The following is a 22,636-nucleotide window of genomic DNA, read 5'->3' as shown; positions in this document are numbered from 1 at the left end:
AAAAAAAAAAAAAAAAGAAACTAAGATCAATATTAAACTCATGTCATATTTTACCAAATCATTATGAAGAAAAACTAAGTTTAACCAGATTACTAAGTATATAACTTAGTGCATATATTGGAAACTCCCAGCACTTTGGGAGGCCGAGGAGAGTGGTTTGCCTGAGCCCTGGGGGTTTGAGACCAGCCCCAGCAACTTGGCGAGACCTCGTCTCTACAATACATCAAAATTGAACCGGGCGTGGTAGCGCACGCCTGTAGTTTCAGCTACTTGGAAGGATGAGGTGGAAGGATTGCCAGAGCCCAGCAGGTCGAGGCAAGGGTGGCCGTGACGTGTCATTACACTCCAGCTTGGGTGACGGAGTGAGACTCAGACTCAAAAAAAAAAAGAAAAGAAAAGAAATTAGAGACTTGACAATCACGGTTCTGCTTTGGTGATTTTGCAGGTTTGCACAAATATAATTGAGAAAAATGCAAACCCTGAGTGGAATCAAGTCGTCAACCTCCAGATCAAGGTTTGACTTCCTTTTACTTGAGAAAAAATAAGGATACTTATTTTAACAGTAACTGAGCACATAGGGAAGTAACTGCTTTCTTCTGTTTCATTTTACAGTTTCCTTCGGTGTGTGAAAAAATAAAACTCACAATTTACGACTGGTGAGTTGCAAATAGACATGTGTCTAAGTCCATATGAAGGAGCGGCACACCTGTGGATATCATTCTAGTTGGAGGAAGTATTTCACTGGCAGGCCTTAGCTCTCTGAGGGTGGAAACATGGCATATATCACCACCACCACCACCATCATCCTGGGTTTATCGTATTAGCTAACCATTTGTTGAGCACTACTAAGTGCCTGGCACTATGCCTTGTGTCTCACCTACATTATCTCATTTAATCTTTAGAGTATATTATATACTCTAAAGATTATGAAGGGACACCCAAAAGAAAACCGGAATTATTTTTTTTGGAGGGTGGGTCTCTTGTAGTACAGGCCTCCCCTGATAAGTAAGTTTTTCTAGGAACCCATTGGCAGTCGGTGAACCAGCTAGCGTTGTTGTGAGAGGCTGTCTTTGGCTTCAGTGAATTTTTTTTTAATTTGGAGATTCTTTCAATGCATTTACCCATTTCATGATGTATGATTTACTTGTATCCTCATCCTATGATTCACCTGTCATTGACGAATTCATTTTATGACAATGGTATTGAGTGTGACCATAGGCAAAATCCCTCGGCCTCTCTGTAAAATCATAATTTTGTCACTGTGAAGTGAATGACCTGATCAGATCAGACATCCCTTTGGGGTGGTGGAAGAACTACCTGCATCAGAACCAATTGGTATACACTTGTTACAGATACTGACTCTTGGTGCCCACCCCAGCCTTATTGAATTGCAATCGTGGGCAGGAGATGACAGTGGAGAGTTTCCAGATCATTATTAAGTACAGGAAGGCTTGAGGCCCGCTGTACATGATGATTCCTGAGTTCTGGGGGTTTTTCCAGCTCTATCTATTTTTATTATTGAAATAAAGACGTATCTTCATAGGTGGGGTCCTTAACCTCTTCTTTTACTCAGGGACCGTCTTACTAAAAATGACGTCGTTGGAACAACGTATCTACACCTCTCTAAAATTGCTGCCTCTGGCGGGGAAGTGGAAGGTAAGTCGCTCAGCAAATCTGGAACGACACAAGAGTTAGAACTTCTGGAGAAAAAAAATGCACTGGGGTGACTATGGGTCACACCTGGTTTCTTAAAAGCCAGATGTAATGTGGCTAGTAAAACCACTTCAGTGATGTTTTGGTGATGGCCAGCAAAACAATCACTGAAGCAACTAACAGTTTGAAGACTTCTGTCTTGCTCTCATCCATATCTCTCTCCCAGTAACTGCTTTATGAATTTTTGAGTGTCAGTACAGAATGTCAGGACCTTCTTTTTTAGAGTGGAATTGATACAAGTCAAGATCAGACTGGACAACATAGTGAGACCCCAGATATAGCATAATACTCCTTTCTCAGCTGATTCTCTTGGAAGGTACAATGAGGTCAGATGCCAGTGAACCATGTGATGTCCACATCCTAAGATAATGTGCATTTTGTTTTTATTCTCACAAGTGTTGATAACCAATGCAATTTTCTTTGTGTTGTTTTCTAGACTTGAAACAACCTGGCATTGTGGTTCTGTGGATATGCCAGAAATTGTAATAGGAAACAAAGGAAGGAAGTTAAGATGATAAGAGAAAAAATTTAGTGATAACGTATTAATACCAGCAGCTTATTTTTTGTTGCCAAAACAGAAGGTTTTTAAATTGTCAATAGATCAAACATATTGAGAGACTAAACCTGTTGATCAAAGTGAGAGAGTCTTCGATAAAATTTTGTCTTGGGATACTCATGGTTCTTTTCATCCTCATCTTGTTTAAGGTGTCTTATAGGTTTTGAAAAAACATTGTTAATCCAAGCAATTAGAAAACATGAATAAGAACCTTAGATGTATTGGAAATGAAAGATAAGGGTAAAGTAGACATTAGAGATATGGTGAAGAAATCTAGATTTCCTTCCAGAAGAAGCAGAAAAAGAAAGGCAATACAAAACTCCAAGGAAAACAAAGAGGGGAACACAGAAGATATAGAACAAATAGAAAGTCATATGTGATATTATTTTAAGTAAAGGATAGAAGGTAGGAAAGCGATTCCATGTGATGTTCTCTGTGGAGTGACATAGGGATTCAGATACTGGAGCCGCATGGAGGAAAATGATATCATAACCCTCCCCTTTCTCTGCAGGGAATGGTATTTATACAGTTGCTAGAATGTAAACACTCTTTGTTGTTTATTTGTATAGACAAAGCTCTGAACAGAGTGTAAATGTTATTACCCATTACAATGTAAAAGTAAAAGTACAGAAGATAGAGTGAGAAGTGGAGGGAGAAAGGGAAGGAGAGGTGAGGGTGGGAGTACCGGTAGCCTCCTTTTACCAAGTTGGGAATGCCAATATGACTTTAGATGAAATCATAACTGTAACCAATAGAGGCATTAAAACTCTTGCTGTAATTATATAGCAGGAGGGTAAAAAGGACTTAAATCCGTTTCTTATTCGTCGGAAGTTGTTAAATAATATCCAAAGATACTTAATCAAGAAATATTGATAAAAGGCCAAGTGCGGGAGCAGAGGCCAAAGTCGGGACCTGACAAGATGACCGGGCTGCCCCTCAGGATCATCAAGTTGACCCAGCGTTTGCTGGCGGAACCGGTTCCTGGCATTAAAGCAGAACCAGATGAGAGCAACGCCCGTTATTTTCATGTGGTCATTGCTGGCCCCCAGGATTCCCCCTTCGAGGGAGGGACTTTTAAACTTGAACTATTCTTTCCAGAAGAATACCCAATGGCAGCCCCTAAAGTACATTTCATGACCAAAATCTATCATCCTAATGTAGACAAGTTGGGAAGAATATGTTTAGATATTTTGAAAGATAAGTGGTCCCCGGCACTGCAGATCCGCACAGTCCTGCTCTCGAGCCAGGCTTTGTTAAGTGCTCCCAACCCGGATGACCCGCTAGCAAATGACATTACAGAGCAATGGAAGACCAAGGAGGCCCAAGCCATAGAAACAGCCAGAGCACGGACTAGGCTATATACCATGAACAATATTTAAATCCATCTGATCATCAAGTGCGCGTCACTTCTCCTGTTCTGCCAAGACTTCTTCCTTTTTTGTTTGCATTTAATGGACACAGTCTTAGAAACATTCAGAATAAAAACCCAGATATCTTCAGTCCTTTAGTGATTAAAAAAAAAGGCCAAGTGTGGTGGCTCACTCCTGTAGTCCCAGCACTTTGGGAGGCCAAGGTAGGAAGACTTCTTGAGACCAAATTGGACAACATAGTGAGAGCTCCATCTCTACAAAGAAAAAAAGAAAAGAAAAAGAAAAGAAATAACAATATAAGCAAACATCCAGAAGAACTAAAACCAGAATTTTTAACAAGCAGTTTTAGCCTCTGTCTCTAAGACCTTCTCTCATTGCAAGTCCTGCCCACAGTCTGTTACAGGGACTTAAATAACAATGGGCCCTCGTTCCCTCCCTCGAAAAGAGACAAACCAGCCGGGCTCGGTGGCTCAGCCTGTCATCCCGCGCCTCGGGAGGCTGAGGTGAGTGGATTGCCTGAGTCCGCGGGTTCGAGACCTGCCTGGGCAACCTGGCGAGACCTCATCTCTACAATAAAACAAAAAATCAGCCGGGCATGGTAACGCATGCCTGTAATTCCGGCTACTCGGAAGGCTGAGGTGGCAAGATCGCCGGAGCCCAGAGGGTTGAGGCTGCGGTGGCCGGGAGCGGCCACTGCACTCCAGTCTGGGTGACAGAGTGAGACTCCAACTCAAAAAAAAAAAGAGACAAGCCATGCTTTGAATCAAATAATGCACAATAAACCACAGGTCTTGACTTACACAGTCTCAGACTACATTTACTTGGACCCCAACAAAGTCAGCCGTAAGACAAGTAAATGTTTTATCAAAAACATGAAATGCTAGTAACCTCCCCAGCCTCCTTTGGCCTCAGATAACTAGCTCCCCTCAGATGCCTGACTGCCTTGGGACTGGCGAGATGGCGTCATTCAAGTGTGGCAATTCTATCCCTTGTCACAAAGTTTTGAGTCATTTTGCATTTAATTGGTGAGACTTGTATAAATTACCAAAGGGCCATGTGACTTGGATCTGAATCTGGAATTTTTCTGGTGTTGCTAAACCACTTATTTACTTAGCACTGGATTTGATTAACGTTTTCAGTGTTTGTTTTATAATGCCCATGTTTCTCTTATGATTTAACCAATCGTATTTTTACTACGTAGATTTCTCGTCTTCGGGAACTGGGGCTGCATCGTATACAGGTTTATGCCTTGTAATTTTGTTGTCTGTTAGATTTTTCTAAGTTTATCTTCTTAAGAACATATTAACCGGTTGCCTTTCAAACTTTGTTTAATGTTGACTCGAGCATCGTTTTGCTAAGAGTAATAAGTTTTGTGTGAGTGCTGTCTGGTTGTCTCCTGTGGCTAAGCTTAAAACAAATACTCTAACCAGGCTTTGCTCTGTGTCACATGTTCTCACCTAACACGCACCATCGTGTTTGGCTTCACTGCAGACCACTGTTTGTGAAATTTAACGCTTTTTGTTATTGTTTATATTCGGTAGGTAGAGCTATGGGTCACTCGACTAGTTGTTCTAAAATGTTATGAAGGCCGGGAGTGACAGCTCACGCCTGTAACCCCAGGATTTTGGGAGGCTGAGGTGGGAGGATGACTGGAGTCCAGAAGTTCGAGATCAGGCTGGGCAACATAGTGAGATCTCGTCTCTATGAAAACATTTAAAAAATAAAAAAATTAGCCAGGCATGGTGGTGCAAGCCTGTAGTGCCAGCTACTTGGGTGGCTGAGACGGAAGGATCTCCTGAGTCCAGGAGACTGAGGCTGCAGTGAGCCATGATTGTGCCGCTGCACTCCAGCCTGGGCAACAGAGTGAGACCCTGACTCAAAAAACTAGAGTGGGATGGAGTGAGGGAATGCTTGAAGTAACTTTCCTCCATTTTCAACCTAGATCTCTAGGTTGAAAGATCCAGAACACTTTCCTTTTTGTACCTTGAAGGTCTTCACTGCCCAAATGTGAGGGATTATAATGTGTTTTCGGTTTGCACAGAACTTGTCATTTTTTGCAAGTTTGTTCAGCAGTCTCGCACACGTGACCATCACAGCTCTCCTGGGGCAGATGTTAACACTCTCCTCATAGATGAGGACTCTGAGGTTTCAAAAGATTTGTCATCCCTGGCATCCTCATCTCCCGGTGTCAGGCCAGAAGCTCTGTGCAGATATGAGGTGATGTCACCTGCCTTTATAGTTGACACAATTCCCAATTCTTATTTGTTCTAAACAAATCAATTTTGACTGGGCTCGGTGGCTCACGCCTATAATCCCAGCACTTTGGAAGGCCAAGGTGAGAGGATTACCTGAGCCCATGGGTTCGAGACCAACGTGGGCAATTTGGTGAGACCTCATGTCTACAACAAATCAAAAAATTAGCTGGGCGTGGTGCCACGTGCCTGTAGTTCCAGCTACTTGGAAGGCCAAGGCGGAAGGATCGCAGAAGCCCAGCAGGTCAAGGCTGCAGTGGCCTTGAGCGTGCTACTGCACGCCAGCAGCCTGGGCAATTTCATTACCTTATAATCAGACTTTATATGAATATTAAGTAGTCTTTAGATTTGCAGTGAACTTGGCAGATTTGCAAACACTTCACTCTTTCATTCATTTGTTTAGCCAATGAATAAAAGAGATCAAAATAAATGATAGAAGAGGAAATCAAAATAAAACACGCTTAATTCCCCCACTCCCCGTGAAAGGAGTTTATATGACAGCCACAGAGATAAATAGCTATTTGAGGTTCTAAAAACTAAAATATAATTATTTATGGAAGTCCAAAACACCAGGAGTCCTCAGGTGCGAAGGAGGCATGGGAAATATTGTTTGGAACAGGGGGTCAGAGGAAATCCTCGAAGGCCGGGCTAAAGAATTTTTGTTGGCCAGGCTCGGTGGCTCAGCCTGTAATCCCAGCACTTTGGGAGGCCAAGGCGAGTGGATTGCCTGAGCCCGCGGGTTCGAGGCCAGCCTGGGCAACTTGGCGAGACCTCATCTCTACAATAAATCAAAAAAGTGAGCCAGGCGTGGTAGCCTGAGCCTATAGTTACTGCTACTTGGAAGGCTGAGATGGAAGGATCGCAGGAGCCCAGCAGGTCGATGCTGGGGTGGCCGTGAGTGTGCCAGGGCACTCCAGCCCGGGTGACAGAGTGAGACTCCAACTCAAAAAAAAAAGAATTTTTGTTTTATTTTGTAGTGGCTCTTCAGGAAGAGCATTGGGAAGTTTGATGTGACAACTGTTTCTAAATAGGTTAGGAAAGTTTCGAGTCTGGAAAAGACTTAGCTTGTGAGAAAATTGGCTTTCCCAGGAGACTGTTGAGACATGAACACGTAGAAGGAAGATTTTTCATGTTAGTGCACGCCCAAACAAGTCAAGGGCTTCAAACGCCAGGAAAAGATTTGGTTGGACACAAAGAATTAAGTCCTTGGGTGACACGCAGTGGATCACTATTGATAATTTGTGTCTCCGTCCCTGGAGATCTTTAATGAACAGCACATAAATACACATGACAGACAACACAGTAACTTGTGGGAACCAGGCGAAAGACAGGTGGGGTTAGGCCAAAGGAATGATGGAGTGGAGGGTAACCTCGTCTGAGCTTTGACACTCAAGATCTGGGCCTAAATCTCCAACTTGTGGGACCTTTGACAAGTCATGTCATTTCTGTAGGTCTCAGTTTGCCCATTTGTAATGTGACATGACTAGGGTGTAATAGCTTTAAGATCCCTCATTGCTTGAACATTCTGGGATTCAACTTCTAGAAATGACTTTTCTCTCTGTACGAGTCTCTGCTTTAATTCTCTACTCCTTCCTGACATCACTCCCCCACACCAGAAGTTTCTAGTGCAGGAAAGACTTCTAAATCCTGCTTATTAGTAAGCGATTAGTCAACCTGGCAGTGTTCCATATGGCAGAGTAGTTAAAGCCAAACCCCTCTCTATGTTCAGATAAAATAGTAATTCATTTCATCCTCTTCATTTTTCTTAAAGATGATAACATGGCTCCGATAAATCTATTGGTCCCTGTTTGGGTTTCATAAAAGATTTCCAAGCAGGTATGAGATGTGACTCCCCAGGGTGTTACCAAGCCTTACCCTTCAGCTGTCACATAGTGCTTTTCTTTTTTTTTTCTTTTTTTTTGAGTTGGAGTCTCACTCTGTCGCCCAGACTGGAGTGCAGTGGCCGCTCCCGGCCACCGCAACCTCGACCTGCCGGGCTCCGGCGATCCTTCCGCCTCAGCCGTCCGAGTAGCCGGAATTACAGGCGTGCGCTACCACGCCCGGCTGATTTTTGATTTATTGTAGAGATGAGGTCTCGCTTCCCAGGTGGGTCTCGAACCCGCGGGCTTCGGCAATCCACTCACCTCAGCCTCCCGAAGGTGCGGGATTACAGGCTGAACCACCGAGCCCGGCTATATTGCTTTTCTACACCTTAATTTTCTAAGGTTTTGTTATTATTATTTTTAAGGTGTTGTTTTACTTCAAACTGCAGATGACTGTGTAATTTGGTGATAAGTTTTTATTTATTATTATTATCATCATTCTGTTGCCCAGGCTGGAGTGCAGTGGCATGCTCACAGCCACCGCAGCCTTGACCTCCCGGGCTCAGGCAATCCTTCTGCTTCAGGTTTCCAAGTAACTGGAACTACAGGCATGCACCACCACACCCCGCTAATTTTTTGATTTATTGTAGAGAAGAGATCTCACCAAGTTGCCCAGGCTGGTCTTGAACTCCTGGGCTCAGGCAATCCTCTCGCCTTGGCCTCCCAAAGTGCTGGGATAACCCGGCCAATTTTCTAAGTTTTTTTTTTTAAGTTTTCAAGCAAAGTTTATTTAGAAAGTAAATTAGAGAGAGAAAGAGAGAGAGAGAGAGAGAGAAGATTCACCTCCCCAAGGTTGGGGAGAGGGCCAAAGCTAAGAAAACATGGTAGCCATAGCTCAGAGAACACATGACCTGGCCAGTGCTTAAGGAAACAACGGCCAATTTTCTAAATTTTAACCTAAATGTTTCTTTTCTCTTGCGATCTTCACTGAGATTGCTGGTCAGCTGATTTCTGACTGTATGCATTAGTCTCTATCTCTCCCCCCACCCCGCAAAAGTGTGCACACCCATTGAAATATACAGGGAGCCTCACATCATGAAACCGACTGGGCAGAACTTGTCCACACAGTTAGGCCAGTTGTTCATTCACGGGCAGTTCTGCTCACCTGTCACTCCACATTCCTCTTTCTCCCTTAATTTTAAGCACAGAGTTGGAAAGGGTCGTAGCGGTGATCTGGCCAGCTTGTCACCCACAAGAGGGACTATCTTGGCAACATCCTGAACGACAGGCTAAAGCCTTTGCCTGGGCATTCCTACTGACTGTCCTTAATGCAATCTGTCCCACTGTTTCACTGCATCTCTAATTCACAGGAAGTTCTTCCTTACATGGAGTGAAACAAAGCTGGCCTCCCTGTGGCTCTCAGCAGTGATCCTAACTCTGCTTTTGGAGATGCGTCCTTCAGTCTTCCATATGGGACCATTCAGAGTCGAGGAGGCAGCTCTTATATGTCCACCCTCACCCCCAGTCGCCCCTTGTTTCAGCTGTTCCTTACCTTACCCTCAGTGCCCCAGATTGGAGAGGAGTCTTGCTAAGATCAAGTGGAAGAAATAAGGAGTTTGTCATATGGTCACCAGAGATAGAAACTTATGAATGGAATCTTCACACCATTTGTGAATATCATATCAACTTACAACCACACACACACAGCTCTTTGTTACATACATACTTTTTAAATGTCTTCCATTTTTAACAGCATCTGCCAGAGTTATACTTAACTGCTTAAGATTAAATGACATCCTTGAGGGAATACATAAAGTTAATCTGATGCATCATTTAAATGAGTTCCTAAAACAATGCAATCTTTTATCCCAATTGCCAGTGGCATGTTTAATACGACGCCAGTTATAAACTTGCAAGAAATGTAAAGGTCGATGCAAAAACCTTTCATTCCAATAGTATTATCTTTTTCTAAAAATGTGTTTACCTGTGCTACCCTCAAAATATTTTGTTTATTTAATGTTTTATAGCAATTGGAAAAGAGAAATATGGCAAGTCTTACAATCTGCACTAATACAACTAACTCATCGAATGGCAGAAAAGAGTCTCACCTAGCTAACTCGTAACTAATATTTATTTCAATAGACTGAATGGTCAGAGCCTAAAATCTAATGATGGTCTTGATCTCTCAGTAAATACAGGAGAAACAGAAGTGGGCTTCGTTCCAACGTTTGGGCCTTGTTATCTGAACCTCTACGGAAGCCCCAGGGAGTACACAGGGTTCCCGGACCCCTATGATGAGCTCAATAGTGGAAAGGTTAGTTGCTCACTTAAGGTTGTTACATGTGAACCCTGGCTAATATGATTCCTTCTTAGGACGGCTGTAATTAATATCATAAGTAGAGGCAAGGATAAAAGTCTTGCATACAACCAAGCACGGTGGCTCATGCCTATAATCCCAGTACTTTGGGAGGCCAAGGCAGGAGGATTGCTTGAACCCAGGAGTTCAAGACCCGCCGGGGCAACATAGTGAGACCTCTTCTCTGACCTCGTCTCTACAGAATATGAAAAAATAAGCCAGGCCTGGTGGTGCATGCCTGTAGTCCCAGCTACTTGGGAGGCTGAGGCATGAAGATCACCTGAGTGCAGGAGGGCAAGGTTATAGTGAACCATGATCGTGCCACTGCATTCAGCCTGAGCAACAGCGAGACCCCCAACTAAAAAAAAGAAAATTAAAAAATTTTTTTTTAAAAAAGGCCAGATGTGGTGGCTCACGTCTGTAATCCCAGCACTTTGGGAGGCTGAGGCGAGAGGATTGCCTGAACCCGGAGTTTGAGAGCAGCCTGGGGAACATGGCAAAACCTTGTTTCTACAAAAAGAAATTTTTTAATAAAAAAAAAATAATAATTCTTCCACTTCTCAAGTCTTAAAATGCAAGGATAGGAAAAGATCCTGGAGGTCGTCTAATGTTGGTGATGGCAAATGGCCATTTCCCCAACTTCTATGCTCACAGCAGACATTGGTAATCGATGCCGGCTGTCTTTCCAAATCAGCCACTGTGCTGCCTTGGAATCTTTTCAACACCGTGTTCCAGGAGTTTAGCAAGCAGCAGGCAGTGCCATGCCTCCGGAACACCTGTGCTATCCCTGATCTGAGCAACCCTTTCATTTCCTGAACAACCTGGGGGCCCAGAGGTGAGACATGATCTTTCCACCACAACGGAAGCCAGGTCTTCTAATGATCTCTCAAGGCTCAAGATAGGGACTAAGGTAGAAAGAGAAAGCCCTGGTTAGGGAAACGCAGAAGACTTGCTGTGGAGGAGGGAGCCCTCCCTTCCTCTCCAGAAGATTCTATTGCCAATACTTCTGGGTTTGGCGGGAGGAGAATCCACTCTTCATCTGCATGCTCAGCCCCACCCAGGACATCTTCCTCCTTTACTTCCGGCCACTTGGAGACCTGCCCTGATTGCCAACATGGCAGCCTCCCTGTTCCGAGAAGAGGTGAAAGGAAGCCAGGTTAGCATAGACTGAGGCAGAGCCTCCCGGCTAATGGAAGATGAGGGCGACTTCAAGCCCCATCCACCCTCACCTCAGCCTCTACAGATCCTTCTGGACCAGAGCATGGTTTGAAAGCCTCTGACCAGGGTCATAGCTAGGAGACCTTTTAGCCTGGGCAACCCATGGCGCTCTTTGAGATCCTTTCTGACATCGGTATCTCTCCTTTCAAACCACTAAAGACCCGAATCCAGCTGGGAGAGTTGCTGGCTGATTCATTTTGAAAGTCAGAGCCAGCCGGGCTCGGTGGCTCAGCCTGTAATCCCGTGCCTTTGGGAGGCTGAGGTGAGTGGATTGCCTGAGCCCGTGGGTTCGAGACCCGACTGGGCAGCGAGACCTCATCTCTACAATAAATCAAAAAATCAGCCGGGCGTGGTAGCTCATGCCTGTAATTCCAGCTACTCGGAAGGCTGAGGCGGAAGGATCGCCGGAGCCCAGCAGGCGAGGCTGCGGTGGCTGTGAGCGGCCACTGCATTCCAGTCTGGGCGACAGAGTGAGACTCCAACTCAAAAAAAAAAAAAGAAAAAAGAAAGTCAGAGCCATGGGAAGGAGGAATCATTTGTGGCTGTGTTAGCTGTACTAGAGAGACAGTGGTTTTTGCTGTTTTTCCTGCCTAGAGGAATGATCCTGTGTTATTGCCTTTCAGGGGGAAGGCGTTGCCTACAGAGGCAGGATCTTGGTTGAACTGACCACTTTTCTTGAGAAGACACCACCAGATAAAAAGCTTGAGCCCATTTCCAATGACGACCTGCTGGTTGTTGAGGTAATTGTTGGTGTGTGAATAGTGCGTGGCATAGACACGGGGACCTCTGGGGACAGAAAAGTCAGCTGGGGTAGAGTCGGAAGGAGACCGACTCCTAGCACGTGTCCTCAACAACCTCTGAATGTGTCTACAACAGCTCTGTGTGGGTGATGAGACCTCCTTCTTGTTTTGAGATGTTTATAGCCAACTGAAAACTGGTAAGAAAACCAGGAATAGTGGCTCACGCCTGTAATCCCAGCACTTTGGGAGAGGATTGCCTGAGCCCAGAGGTTTGAGACCAGTCTGGGCCACTTGGCAAGACTTCGTTTCAACAATATATCAAGGCCAGGCATGGTGGCTCAAGCCTGTAATCCCAGCATTTTAGGAGGCTGAGGCGAGAGGATTGCCTGAGCTCAGGGGTTCGAGACCAGCCTGGGTAACTTGGTGAGCCCTCGCCTCTACAATAAATCAAGTAAATAAGCTGGACGTGATAATGTGCGTCTGTAGTTCCAACTATTTGGAAGGCTGAGGCGAAGGGATCACCGGAGCCCAGCATGTCGAGGTTGTGGTGGCCGTGAGCACGCCACTGAACTCCAGCCTGAGCTACAGAGTGAGACTCCGACTCAAAGAAATTAAAAAATTAGCTGGACATGGTGGCCCATACTTGTAGTCCCAGCTACTTGGGAGGCTAAGGCGGAAGGATCACCTGAGCCCAGTAGGTCGAGGCTGCCGTGTCTGTGAACATGCCACTGCACTCCAGCCTGGGTGACAGGGTAAGACTTCAAGTCAAGAAAAAAAACAAAATGAGAGAGTACCCTGATACCCCCAAACTAAATGGTCGATTGCTTCCTGGAGTTGGGCGCTCATGGGGAGGTGGCCACAGGTGCCACCCCCGAATGCTGAAGGTGCCATCACGAGTCGTTTCAGTGTTCAGAGGTGGCGACTGTCTCTTAGGCGTCCCGGTGTGGGAAGGCATGCTGACTGACCCCCACCCCAAGACAGGAAGTCCTCTCACTTACCTTTCCCCACTATTTCTGAGAATCCCAGGTGATGTCCACGTGGAGATCCGAATTGTTTGCCAAAGCAGCCACTCGCAGACGCCCCTGTGTCCGGGGCCACTCTTGGCTAGGTTGCAAGTCACCGCCAGCCCCCACCCCAGCTTCCTCAGGCCACTGCCACCCCCCTGTCATACACCATCCATTCCCAGCACGGAACAGCCCCTGCTCTGGTTTCTCCTGCAGGACTGCAGAAAACCAAACAGCAACTTGGTTAAAGCTTTCACTGTCAGTTCCAGGACAAGAACAGGAAGACACAGTGAATGGGTGGCCAGGGGCTGTTACAGACCTCACTGCCCACCAGCTCAGGCCGGCTCTCTGGGTCTCTGGCCTTCCGCTCTGCTCCCAGCCTGCCTCCCGGTGGCAGGCCTCGGCTCTCTGTCCTCCCCAAACTCCCGTGGTGCCCTGAACACATCTTCATCCAAAGTCCAGCCCAGCGGCCACAAGTTCTCAAGCAAGCGAAGGCTTTCTCCTTCCTTCTAGTCGTCGTCGGATGTCTGCCTGTTATGAGATCCACCCCCTTTTCTTGATGACCGCCAGGGGGAATGTCCATTCCCTTTAGAGGAAACTGTCCCTACTCCCCCAGAGCCATGTGGCCTTGCGCAGTGACTCCCCAGAAGATGGTTCTATGGGGAGGTTCGCGTCCTAGAATATTCTGGGTTCTCCAGTCTGTGCATGTAGGAGCATCAGTGGTCCAGGGGAAAACAGCATCAGTTTCAAACCCGTCTCCTTCTCTAGAGGAAAGGATCGAGCTGTCCATTCTTCCTGAGACAACCTGTGTTCCCACCCGTCAGCCTCAGGATGGAAACTTCCATCCCACACAGGCGAGCCACAGGACATTGGTCTGACTTCATACATGGAAAAGAAGTCTCTCTCCCCACAGAGTTGCAAAGATGATAACATACCCTGGCTTAAACCTACACTTAAAAGTTTACATTACTGCTGGGCTCGGTGGCTCAGCCTGTAATCCCGCGCCTTGGGAAGCTGAGGTGAGTGGATTGCCTGAGCCCGCAGGTTCAAGACCCGCCCGGGCAACTTGGCGAGACCTCATCTCTACAATAAATCAAAAATCAGCCGGGCGTGGTAGCGTGTGCCTGTAGTTCCGGCTACTCGGAAGGCTGAGGCGGAAGGATCGCCGGAGCCCAGCAGGTCGAGGCTGCGGTGGCCGGGAGCGGCCACTGCACTCCAGTCTGGGCGACAGAGTGAGACTTCAACTCAAAAAAAAAAAAAAAGTTTACGTTACCAACCAGAACAGTTGAATTCAGGTAGTTTAAATTGTAAAAAAAACCATGGCAGATATTTTCTTTACATCATCACTTGAGTATCCGCCCAAAACATTTTCTCAAAACAAAGGAATGGTCTGCCTTGAATGTGAATTCACATCTCTACGTCTCAAAATACAGCTTTTACAACATGAGAGTTATTTCAGTTTGTCTACATTAATGTATTAATATCAAATTTTAAAATCTCGGGGCAGATTTTTTTTTTTTCTGAGCCAACCTCTTTTACAGAAGTCGACGTGAAAGCCAGGTTATGACAATCACTCATTGAGGGATAGCACTTGGAGAATTATAGAGCCCTTCTCTGACTTCTCATTACCCCCATCCCCACTGACATACAGACGCATGAGTATTATCATTATGCCATCAATACCATAATGCCACTGGTGCCATCATGCCATTCTCAGATTTAACAGGAATGGTTTTGACAACTCTTACGTTTTCTCTAAGTTTCTTGATGCGTAGTAAGGAACTGGGTTCCCTGAGGTGAGACTTTATAAGTCCAATGTACCGAGAGGCAGGTCTGTGAATGTTGTATGCACATAGCCAACCATCCGGTGTGCATACCAGGGAGGGTGAAGCTTTGCGGTTCACTATTCCTGACACTGATGTGGCAACACTCAGTTAGGGTCTGAAGGAGTCTCCCAAATTTTTCAGTTACTTCGTTACATAGAGTTTATTTGGGAAATGACAGAATATCATGCTATTCTTGAATTCTGAAGTTTGCTCTCAGGAACATATTTCTTACAATTTTCAATGATCTGAAAGTTTATGTCTGCCCAAAATTCCTTTTTTCTTTTCCTTGAGTTGAAGTATCACTATGCCACCCAGGCTGGAGTGCAGTGGCATAATCATGGCTCACTGCATCCTCGACCTCCTGGGCTCAGGCAATCCTCTTCCCTCTGTCTCCCCAGTAGCCGGGTCTATAGGTGTGTACCGCCATGCCCAGTTAATTTTTTAAATTTTGTAGAGACGAAGTCTCACTATGTTGTCCAGGCTGGTCTTGAACTTCTGGGCTTGAGCAACCCTCCTGTCTCGGCCTCCCAAAGTGCTGGGATTATAGGCATGAGCAACCACGCCCAGCCAGAGCTGGCTCTTAAAGATGTTGGTTCAAATTCTGGATTGTGTGGAAGTTTAACCATGAATACCAACACTATGGTGCCTCTGTGTTTTGCTCCATCACCATTTTATGGCTTAAGTCCATGTTCCTTTACTTTGTTTTAAACAACCATGGTGGGGGCGGTGAGGAGGGGAAGAGGCCCAGCAAAGGGCAAAGGAAAAACCCCTTATGAACTGGAATGCAAAAGCAAATTAGTTTTCTTTCCTGCAAGTAATTAAACACATGCAGGCAAAGCTTATTGCATTAATTTACTAAAAATAAGTCAGGCGCGGTGGCTCATGCCTATAATCCCAGCACTTTGGAAGGCGAAGGCAAGAGGATTGCCTGAGCTCAGGGGTTCGAGACTAGCCTGGGCAACATGGCAAGACCTCGTCTCTACAGTAAACCAAAAAATTAGCCGAATGTGGTGATGCGCGCCTGTAGTTCCAGCTACTTGGAAGTCTTAGGTGGAAGGATCGCCTGAGCCCAGCAGGTCAAGACTGTGGTGACCGTGAGCATGCCACCGCACTCAAGCCTGGGTGACAGAGTGAGAACTCAAAAAAAAAAAATTAGCAAAAATAAAAACCACAAATACAAAGAGCCAATATATATTGTCCACAATTTATGTCAACAGTATTAAAGAACAACTTTTTATGAACTGCTCTACAAAACAGAATTTCGCCCTCAGTGATTAAACACGGATGGCAAAATGGCCTATCTTTTTTTTATTAAATAAATTTAACAAAAACAGTAGTCAGATGAAGCAAAAGTGAAAAAACCTGGCAGCCTGACAAAGCAGGAGAGCCTGAGACCCTGAGGCCATAGCCTCCCCTCAAGTAGCCAGGAGCAACGGGAGCGGGTGACATGGACAGGGCAGCTCGTGCCACCTGCCAGGAGGATTTGATGAGTGTGGCCGGCCTAGACTGTGATCGTGAGCCTTGTTTGCCTTTCAAAGGTCCCATGTTCTGGGTCATGGGAGTGTGATCAGCCTAGACCGTGAGTGTGAGCCTTGTCTGTCTTACGAAGGTCCCGTGTTCTGGGTCACGTGTGGGTAACACACCTCTTTGGCAGAGCTGAAGAGTTTGCAACAAAAGGACTACTCGGTTGCCAGAACGCCAAACACCCCATCTTCCTAGAACAGAGTCCCCCTGTTGCTCAGGTGGGCCTGGCCGAGAGATGCCCAGGGAGGGGGGAGGAGGCAGGGTCAGTGTTGCCAACCCAGCGCTATTCTCACCCTCGCTGGCTTCTGGAAACTCTGCCCTGCCACTAAAGAACCCTGGCTGTTGTCTCCATGACCGGGGATCCATTCCGGGATTGCCCCTCCCTGCTTCCTTCCCGGTCTCCTTATGACCTGACCTTTTGGAGAGCATCCTTTGGGATTTTGTTCTCTCTCCTTTCCAAGTAGAACCTCCTTGAGATCTCCCATCAGACTGACCCACATTAAGGGCTCAATAAATATTGCTCGAAAGAGCACCTTCAGATGCTTCCATCTGTTCCATCACGTGTCAGCCATCTTTAGTAAACGGACCAAGGGGTGGCATGGTGGGCAGTTTTCTTTGGCACCTAATCTCCTTGTCACTGACCCTTAGTGCCGCCCACAGCTGCTTCCTGAAACTTACCCCTTATCAGTATCCTGCTTGACAAAAGTCACCTCCTTCCCCAGATGGATTTCTGAAGCCCTGCCCTGTGAATACCACCCATCTACAATGTGTACTAATCACTAATCACGGATGATCAGAAAGAGACCCCCAGGGCCCTACCCAGAAAAGCATCCATCTGTGTCCTATAGACTGTAATTCACAGTCTTCAACCTTCCGGATTGTGGACGGCTTTGCTCCCAGGCTACTAAGAGAGGTCCCAGAACAAAAGCTGAGGCTCTGTACTTCTCCACAGGGTGTTTATTTCTTCCTCTCTCCACCTCGTGGTGCCCTGAGGACAGAGGAAGAGTGGGAAAGGGCTGAGGGACCCCCAGAATTCTCAGCTGCCCCAACGGAGGGTAGCCCAGGCTCCCGGGCAGGTGAGCGGATGGGAGGGGTGCGCTCTGTGGAGTTTGATCTTTGCCAAGGGGTCCAGGGACCCGCTCCATCTTCAGTGAGCTGAGGGCCGGAAGCCCCTACATTGTTTTCAGTGCTCAGACTCGCCAGGGTGAGCACCCTATCGGGATTCCTGCGACTGGACCAGCTCCAGTTCTGCCTGAGACCATCCAGGGAGATCTCGCGCGGAATCCTGGCTCTGTGGAGGTGGGCAGGGTACAGCCGGTCTGGCCAGAGCAACCTCCCCAGGCCTCCCTCAAGCCTCCCTCAGGAACCCACCCCCTTTTCCACCCCCACCCCTGCTCCCGGCAGCCCCTGGCTGAACAGGTGGGTGCTGGCTTTAATACTGGTCATTTTCTCCTGGGCCCTGACTCAGGCCTCCAATTACGTTTCCTGTTTTTAGCTTCTTCCCTTCTCTTATATCATCCTGGGTGGTTTACAAAGGAGAAGTTATGCTGTGTATGGAAGTTCTGACTAACCCAAATAGCTTCCTGCTTTTTAACGTTTACACAATTCAAACTCAAACTCGGAATTTCCGCAGCCTTTCAGAACTGTGGATGGCTCAGGGGCTCAGTGGTGGGTGACCGAGCAGAGCTCTCGACAAGTAGTCTAAGTCTCCCCCAAGTCCCCTCTACCAAAGTGACAGTGGCCTAAGGCAGGGGAGCTCTTAAAGTCCCAGGGCCCAGGCCAAAGCTCCCAGGTAATTCAGCATGCAGCTTGTGAATCAGTGTTTTAGAAAGACTCTGTAAAAGAATTGAGGCTCAGAGGGGCTTCTGATAAAACCTTATTGCAGAGTTTTATTTTACCATGTCCAAAGTTTCCTGAGGTGAGAGGATCTTTTGAGGCCAGGAGTTTGAGACCAGCCTAGGCAACATAGCAAGACCCTGTCTCTAAAAAAGCTAAAAGTAAAATTGTATTCTTGATTTTATTTGGGGGCGGTGGCACACAGCTGTAGTCCCAGTTACTTCAAGAGCTGAGGCAGAAGGATTTCTTTAGCCCAGGAGTTTGAGGTTACTGTAAGCTGATCGCATCACTGCACTGCAGCTTGTGTAACAGAGTCAGACATGTTTCTTTTTTTGTTTGTTTGTTTGAGTTGGAGTCTCACTCTGTCGCCCACACTGGAGTGCAGTGGCCACTCCGGTTCACCGCAACCTCGACCTGCTGGGCTTCGGCGATCCTTCCGCCTCAGCCTTCCGAGTAGCCGGAATTACAGGAGCGCGCCACCACGCCCGGCTGGTTTTTTTATTTCTTGTAGAGATGAGGTCTCGCCAAGTTGTCCAGGCGGGTCCCAAACCCGCGGTCTCAGGCAATCCACTCCCCTCAGCCTCCCAAAGGCGCGAGATTACAGGCTGAGCCACCGAGCCCGGCTTAGACATGTTTCTTAAAAAAATAATTCCTTTAACCAAAATGAGGACTTTGTAACAGTGTTCTGTCCCTCGATTCTTCAAGACCACATGCTACATTCTCTGTTAGAAGTTCTTAAAACAGTCCTCCAAAATTGAAAATAGAAGCTGAGCATGGTGGCTCATGCCTGTAATCCCAGCACTTTGGGAGGCCGAGGCGAGAGGATTGACTGAGCCCAGGGGTTCGAGACTAGCCTGGGCAGCTTGGCGAGACCTTGTCTCTACAATAAAAAAATAAACCGGGCATGGTAGCACGCGCCTGTCGTTACAGCTACTTGGAAGGCTGAGGAGGAAGGATCGCCTGAGCCCAGCAAGTCGAGGCTGCAGTGGCTGTGAGCATGCCACTGCACTCCGGCCTGGGCGACAGAGTGAGACTCCGATTCAACAACGACAACAGAAAAATAGAATTACCCTGTGATCCAGCAATTTCACTTCTGGGTCTATACCCCCAAATAATTGAAAGCAGAGACTGGGACGGCAACAGAATTCCAGGGCAGACTCTGATGTGGTCAGTACAACAGACACAGCAGAATGTGTAGACAAGGCCATCGTGAGGTTCAGCAACTTCAGCCATCCAGGGCTGGTTGGCTGCTGAAGGCGGGTGTGTGTGTAAAGAAGGAGCTATGCCTTGGAGCAAGGATTCGGGGCAGGATGTGGGTTCAGGGATGTTATGGGCCCATGAAGGAAGGTCTGGAGGTTCCTGGTCGCTTCTGCCGGGCTGGTGGATACTCAGTGTGGCTATTGCTGGCCCCGTCTTCAGCTCCCTTAGCAAACCAGTAATTTAAGAAGAATGAAAGAAGGAAGGAAGGAAGAAGAAAGAAAGGAAGGAAGGAAGGAAGGAAGGAAGGAAGGAAGGAAGGAAGAAAGAGAAAGAAAGAAAGAAAGAAAAGAGAGAAAGAAAGAAAGGAAGGAAGGAAGGAAGAAAGGAAGAAAGAAAAGAAAGAAAGAAAGAAAGAAAGAAAGAAAGAAAGAAAGAAAGAAAGAAAGAAAGAAAGAAAGACAGAGAGAAGGGGGGAGGACGTTAGCTCAATTTCCATTCCAGAAAAATAAGTTCATCTAATATCACTTCCTTTTACATCTGACATTAGACTCTTGTTTGTTATTTCTATTAAAAAATTAGTGCTTAACTCAAAAAACTAAAAATTTGTAAGTTAGACAGTAAAGCTTGCCATCATCTCTTGACTTTCTCCAGCATAACTACTGCTAACAATTTATGTTTTTCCAGACCTTCCAGAATATGCCAATAGTAAAATATATATGTTAAAATGGATTCACCTAAAATGTACTTTTTTTCATGTTTGCACATATGGACCTACTTAAGTCTTTTTATGGACTTTCATTTCATTATATGGATGTAACATATTGTCTGACCAGTGGCCTACTGACAGACTTGAGTATTGTTTTCATTTTTTTCTAGTTTGATCAACATTTCAATCAACTTCTTAGTACCTCTATCTTTGCTCACTTATGTGAGAACAAGGGGAACTAACTGCTGGGTCCAGGAACATTCTCCCCTGCTAGTTCTTTTTCTTTCTTTCTTTCTTTTAAGTTGGTGTCTTACTCTGTCACCCAGGCTGGAGTGCAGTGGCACGATCATGGCTCACCGGAGCCTCGACCTCCTGAGTTCAGACGATCCTCCCACCTCAGCTTCCTGAGTAGCTGGGACAATAGGCACATGTCACTATGCCTGGCTAATTTTTTGTAGCGACAAGGTCTCCCTATGTTGCCCAGGCTGATCTCGAACTCCTGGATTTAAGCAATCCTCCCACCTCAGTCTCCCAAAATGCTGGGATTCCAGGTGTGAGCCACCATCCATGCCTGGCTCCCCTGCTATTTAATTCAGCACAAATTATTAGGTTTAGAATTGTATCTGCTAGAAACCCCCATGTAAATAAGGACCAAAGGAGTCTCGCTGAACCTTGTGTCTGATCGTGCTTTGTAGAAATACCAGCGGAGGCGGAAGTACAGCCTGTCCGCCGTGTTCCACTCGGCCACCATGCTGCAGGACGTCGGGGAGGCCATTCAGTTTGAAGTCAGCATCGGAAACTATGGCAACAAGTTTGACACGACCTGTAAGCCTTTGGCGTCAACAACTCAGTACAGCCGTGCCGTATTTGATGGTAAGATCGGCCCAGATGGCCTTCTCCTCTGCATGTTGATAGCAGGAACAGCTCAGGACAGGAAACCCATGCTGGATCTCTCCCTGGCAACCGTCATCCCCAGCACGTGGGCAGAGGAAAGGGAGAGGCTGGATGAAGGAGGGAGTGTAACACAGCGGTTCCAAATCCGAGAGGGCGTGTGCATAAAGTTTATCTATTCCAAAGAAGTCAGAGGCCCAGCAGGGAGAGACACTGGTTTATTAAAACTTACAGGAGAGCATTGATGGCGGCAGGTCGGTGAAGAATCTGCACCTTGGGGCAGTATAACAAGCAATTCTTGTTTGTTTTTTGAGTCAGAGTCTCGCTCTGTCACCCAGGCTGGAGTGCTGTGGCACATTCAAGGCCACCCCAGCATCAACCTGCTGGGCTCCAGCAATCCTTTTGCCTCAGCCTTCCAAGTAGCCAGAACTACAGGCACGCGCTACCCTGCCCAGCTAATTTTTGATTTTATAGTAAAGACGAGGTCTTGCCAAGTTGCCCGGGCTGGTCTCGAACCCGCAGGCTCAGACAATCCACTCACCTCGGCCTCCCAAAGTGCTGGATGACAGGCTGAGCCACTGAGCCCGGCCAGCAAACAGTTTTATAATCAAGCAAGTTTATGATTCAAATTCCTATACGGGGTTTACAATCCCAACGAGTGAGGGAGTCTCCCACCTTGCTTTTAACTCTGCTCAAATTATTGATGCCCCGTGACTAGTTAGTTACAGGGAATGTGCGTATTCTGGAGAGACCAGCCTTGGCCAGGGGCTGCTCCCTGAGGGAGGGGGCAGAAAGAAGCCAGATATAAGGGGAAGAGTCAGTGTCCAGACAATGACCTCACTGTGTGTTTGGGGTTCAGGCCCCCTTAAGGCTGGCCAGACCCAGGAAGTCACAGTCCCACCTCCAAGGGTGAACCCCAATGCCCCCTCACCCCCCACCCAGCTTTGACATTAGCTCTGCCTTGTGAAGGTCCAAGATGGCGGCTCTGCTAAGCACTGAGCTCCCCAGAGAAGCTCTTACCCCTCCCAAATCCTCAGATCTTTCTTAGACTGAGAGGTTGAAGTGGATGGGTCTCCAGCTCAGGACTGGAAAACCAGGCTTCCGGTCTTCATGGTGTTGTCCACCAGCACTGCGGCCCGAACCAGTCCTAACCCTCAGTTTCTTCTTATCCAGAGCTGCTGTGAGAATCAAATAGCCATAGTAGAGCAAAGATGGGTGAGACACAGTCTCTGCTTTTAAGGGGCTTACATTCTAGTGCATAAAATAAGTCATCATAGAAGGCAAAGGATGAGAACTCCCTCAGAAAAGTATCAACAGACCGGGCTCAGTGGCTTAGCCTGTAATCCCAGCATTTTGGGAGGCAGAGGCGAGAGGATCGCCTGAGTCTAAGGGTTCGAGACCCTCCCGGGCAACTTGGCGAGACTTCGTCTCTACAATAAATCAAAAAAATGAGCCGGGCGTGGTAGCATGCACCTGTAGTTCCAGCTACTTGGAAGGCTGAGGCAGAGGGATCGCCGGAGCCCAGCAGGTCGAGGCTACGGTGGCCGGGAGCAGCCACTGCACTCCAGTCTGGGCGACAGAGTGAGACTCCAACTAAAAAAAAAAAAAAAAAAAGTATCAA

General features: G+C 46.8%; 2 protein-coding genes across 2 annotated transcripts in view; both read left to right on the top strand.

The window, feature by feature from the left end:
* Nucleotides 1-22,636, top strand: part of LOC103277142 (myoferlin-like) — a gene marked incomplete at its 3' end in the record, with an annotated part of 99,453 nt that overhangs the window by 65,415 nt on the left and 11,402 nt on the right. The window contains exons 14-20 of the mRNA XM_021707298.1: nt 446-514; nt 613-656; nt 1,574-1,656; nt 4,841-4,879; nt 9,904-10,028; nt 11,912-12,028; nt 20,820-20,997. Of these exons, the coding sequence (XP_021562973.1) occupies nt 446-514; nt 613-656; nt 1,574-1,656; nt 4,841-4,879; nt 9,904-10,028; nt 11,912-12,028; nt 20,820-20,997 (655 nt within the window). The remainder of the gene's footprint in view (nt 1-445; nt 515-612; nt 657-1,573; nt 1,657-4,840; nt 4,880-9,903; nt 10,029-11,911; nt 12,029-20,819; nt 20,998-22,636) is intronic.
* On the top strand, nt 3,163-3,780 carry LOC103277138 (ubiquitin-conjugating enzyme E2 N). Its single transcript, XM_008074560.1, has one exon. The coding sequence runs from the start codon at nt 3,190-3,192 to the stop codon at nt 3,646-3,648; it is 459 nt and encodes a 152-aa protein (XP_008072751.1). The 5' UTR covers nt 3,163-3,189; the 3' UTR covers nt 3,649-3,780.

The sequence above is a fragment of the Carlito syrichta genome, unplaced genomic scaffold (assembly GCF_000164805.1).
Source record: "Carlito syrichta isolate Samal-C Ts95f unplaced genomic scaffold, Tarsius_syrichta-2.0.1 Scaffold316489, whole genome shotgun sequence".
Classification (NCBI taxonomy): domain Eukaryota; kingdom Metazoa; phylum Chordata; class Mammalia; order Primates; family Tarsiidae; genus Carlito; species Carlito syrichta.
Note: the sequence above shows the minus strand (reverse complement) of the source record. Positions and strands in the feature narration are given on the sequence as shown.

What these genes read in the sequence shown, in the direction of transcription:
- LOC103277138 (XM_008074560.1), top strand. Translation starts at nt 3,190, where the DNA reads ATGACCGGGCTGCCCCTCAGGATCATCAAGTTGACCCAGCGTTTGCTG.